The sequence below is a fragment of the Etheostoma cragini genome, chromosome 16 (assembly GCF_013103735.1).
Source record: "Etheostoma cragini isolate CJK2018 chromosome 16, CSU_Ecrag_1.0, whole genome shotgun sequence".
In the NCBI taxonomy this organism is placed as follows: domain Eukaryota; kingdom Metazoa; phylum Chordata; class Actinopteri; order Perciformes; family Percidae; genus Etheostoma; species Etheostoma cragini.
In genome coordinates, this window is record NC_048422.1 from 22,185,805 (window position 1) to 22,189,194 (window position 3,390).

The 3,390-nt window shown below is 46.0% G+C and overlaps 1 protein-coding gene across 1 annotated transcript in view; it reads right to left on the minus strand.

Moving 5' to 3' along the window:
• lhx5 (LIM homeobox 5) overlaps positions 1–1,649 on the minus strand; it is a 17,195-nt gene extending 15,546 nt beyond the window's left edge. The window contains exon 1 of the mRNA XM_034896154.1: positions 803–1,649. Coding sequence (XP_034752045.1) covers positions 803–975 — 173 coding nt within the window. The 5' untranslated portion in view covers positions 976–1,649. The remainder of the gene's footprint in view (positions 1–802) is intronic.
• Positions 1,650–3,390: the final 1,741 nt, after the last annotated feature.

The following is a 3,390-nucleotide window of genomic DNA, read 5'->3' on the forward strand; positions in this document are numbered from 1 at the left end:
CCCCCCCCCCCCCCCCCCCCAGCGAAAGGGCACAACTCTACTTACACAACAAATGGACATATTAGGGTGATTACTGTTTCGCCTGGCTAATGGCTGAACATTTAAATCCACCGCTTGATGGGACCCGCGCTAATATGATGGCCAAGGCCGCGCGAGGCCAATAATAGCGCGTCATGACAAAAGGCTAATGTGTCTTACATGTCATTAGACAATTTGGGAGAAAATAACTGACACATACGAATGAAAATGATGCTAAGAGAGCGCGACGGGACAAACAAGGCGTCACTCATCACTGGAGTACCCGAGACACTTTTTTTAGGAATTGTGCCCCGGTTAATAGTCTAAGGGCTGGTTGAAAAAGTGTTGTCTGATCTGGAAAATAGATAATAATGTTCAGCACAGGGTACACGTGGCTGCAAAATGAAATTATATTGCAGTCGTTTTATTGTAAAGGCCATATTTAAATGCCACATTGTAACCAATATTTCATTTATAGACGAATGAAATAATCTATTTTTTAACTAAATGAGTTATCAGTTAGACTTTTACATTTATTCTGCATGGTAACTTTTTATTTTAAAAACCTGCTGGGTTGGCTTAACAGTTTAACCTATGACCTCTTCATATTTTGACCCCTGTGCACATAGGATTTAAGTTAAGGCCTGACTTTGTGGTCTACGTGGTCTTTGATTTATGTCTACATTTTTATGAATGAAGCATCCGTGAAAAGTTTGCCCTAACCTTACAGTGTGACGCTTATTGTTGTGAAGAATCAGAGCTCTGAATCCAGACTCTCTGTTACCTGAAAAAGTCCGTTTTGCAATAGAGCTTCCCGTCCCTGGAGAAGCACTTCTCGGTGAGGTTGCAGTTGCACTCGCAGCACTGGACGCACTTGGCGTGCCAGGCTCTGTCCAGCACGTTGAGGAGGAACCGGTCCAGGATGGGCCGCTCGCACCCGGCACAGTGGACCATCATGTCTCCGGCCTGCAGGGCGCCGAGTGCCGACCTACGGACTGCGCTGCTCGGACTGGGGCAACCCGGGTCTACGCGGAACAACGTCTTGGCTCCGGGAGGGTGTGCTGTCAGGCGAAAAGTGGAGGAACCTCCCGTTCACAGGCGGCGGAGTGACAATCCCCGGGAAGTGTTGTAGTCCTGCTCCTGTCTGCTCGCTGTCCTGGCACTTGTCACAATCCACAATCCAGAGGAGAGGAGAGAATTCAGCCGCGCCAGCTGATGCACTGCGTAATGGACAAACCGGGCATGTTTTCCTAACGCGCGCAACTGTTAAAATATCATTATACACACGTGTTAATTTCTAATATTTTATCCCTCGCTCATGCTTTGTTTTGGGTCCAGTCATTTCCTCCAGGCTCGTCTCACGCCGCCACTTTCGCATCACTGTGCCTGCGTTATCACGAGGTTTTGCCAGCGCCACGCGCACCCTGCGCTCACATTGGATGACGCTCTCGTTAATTCCCGTGCCGGCAGAGCCAATCAGAACACAGTTGTCATGGTTACACGTTTATAGCTGTAGCCTTCAAGCGAACCTGAATCACACACACCGTATAGACAGAAATCCCAGGGCCGAGAGGATGCTGGGTGTTTCAGACAGAGGCCAGCTTGAAGGTTTCATGGTGCTTCATTGAGACAACACTGGCGTTGTGAGCGTCTCTGGAAGCACCCTGCGACATTGCTGATCGGATCTAGAAGTCCACAAAACACGACGAAGTCTAGGTGATACCTGTTCAACAGGCTAGGGGAGACGCGTTTAAATGGCACGGCGCTGTCACTGACATGAATGCGAATAGATGCGATGTGAGTGGGAGTAGCCGAACAAGGGGCTAATGCTACACAGCCCTATAATGGCCTGGTGACAAAACGCTCCTGCATCACACTGTGGCCGTGCAGGGCTGCAGAGGAGGGGCCGCGGGCCTTTTCTCATGCAGAAAGCTATTTACAGGGAAATGCGTTGGATTAGGTCTGGCTCATCAATAGGGAGAGCCAGGCCGCCCGGTGCTTTAACAGAGTGGCCGCCAATCGAAGCGAATTTCAATATTTACCGAACAGCCTCGTTTTGTTAGTTTGCAGTTAAGCAAACATGCAATACGCTAATTCATGTTAGTGGATGTGTGAGAAGCATTATTTCTTCTTTAATGATTATTCATGGTAATGGCATTAGGTGTGAATTTTGACTCATTTTACACGATTATAGGTCATCCGAGACAACATTTAGAGAGGACCAGATAAACAACAAGCCTTTTAGCATTACGAAGCTAAATGGACAATACATTAACATTTAGTCTTATCTATGTCTCTCTCTCTCTTATCTATCATTGTCAGATCATTATGATCAGTTGCCAGATAAAATCTAGATCAAAATAAACTGAATAATTGTTTATTTTTGAAATTGCATTAATTTGGCCGATATTTTTGCTTGACCTAACAACTGTTAAACTGACACTTAACGTCAAAAATGAGTCCATGTATTGCTTAAGGGCACAGTGTTGGACAGGAGAAGCCAGGCATGGAACCATCAACTTTACAAACAATGGCCACCTTAGCTCTACGCATCTCTTTCTTTTTGTCTCACTTCCAAACTAATGGCTGTTTGTTTTCCTGACTGTAATGTATCCTGTGTTCTCACACCTTTAAATGTAACATTGATAGAACCATTAGAAAAGTCTCCACACCTCTCAGCTCCGGTTTAATTAGTGTTTTCCTATCAAAATTACACCCAAGTGTGGATTTATCCTCAGGTATCAGTGGTTTAACCTGTGTATTGCGGGCCTTTGTACAGACAAGGCTGGATGAGCTTTCCCCAATTATCCGAGCTCCTAACACAGCGCCCTTTAGCCTGTAAAACAAGGGAGACAAAAAAGGGGAGGGGGGGGGGGTGTTCAGGAGGGAAACGGTGGGAAAAAGAGCATGTGAGGCAAATGCTCTTGTTTGAATGTAGCCACATCACATTGTGCAAAAGAAAAGAAAAATTCTGTTTGCTTTTGCTGTGCTGTGTACACCCAACGTCACCCACAGAGCGAGACACTCACCTGGAGAAAAATGCAGGAGCTGTCCGTGGTTCTAAAGAAGGAAAGAAGCACCAAGGACAGCCACAGGCTTTTCTCCTTTCAATGGGAAATCCTCCCTTACATGATCACACATAGCATCTGAAGAAACATGCGTATCTCAAATGGATTCTGACAAACTGGTAACAAAACTGCCTACACTGTGGCCTTGGCCCTGGCATCCTCCTATAGGGACCACAATCAATTCTTCAAAACACTTTTACACCCTTTCCGTTAAAGGACTTTATATCTCTATTTCCCTTTGTCCAGATGGGGTTCTTCAGGTTTTGTAGACTTATGTCAGTCTGCAGAGGTTTGTACACCACAC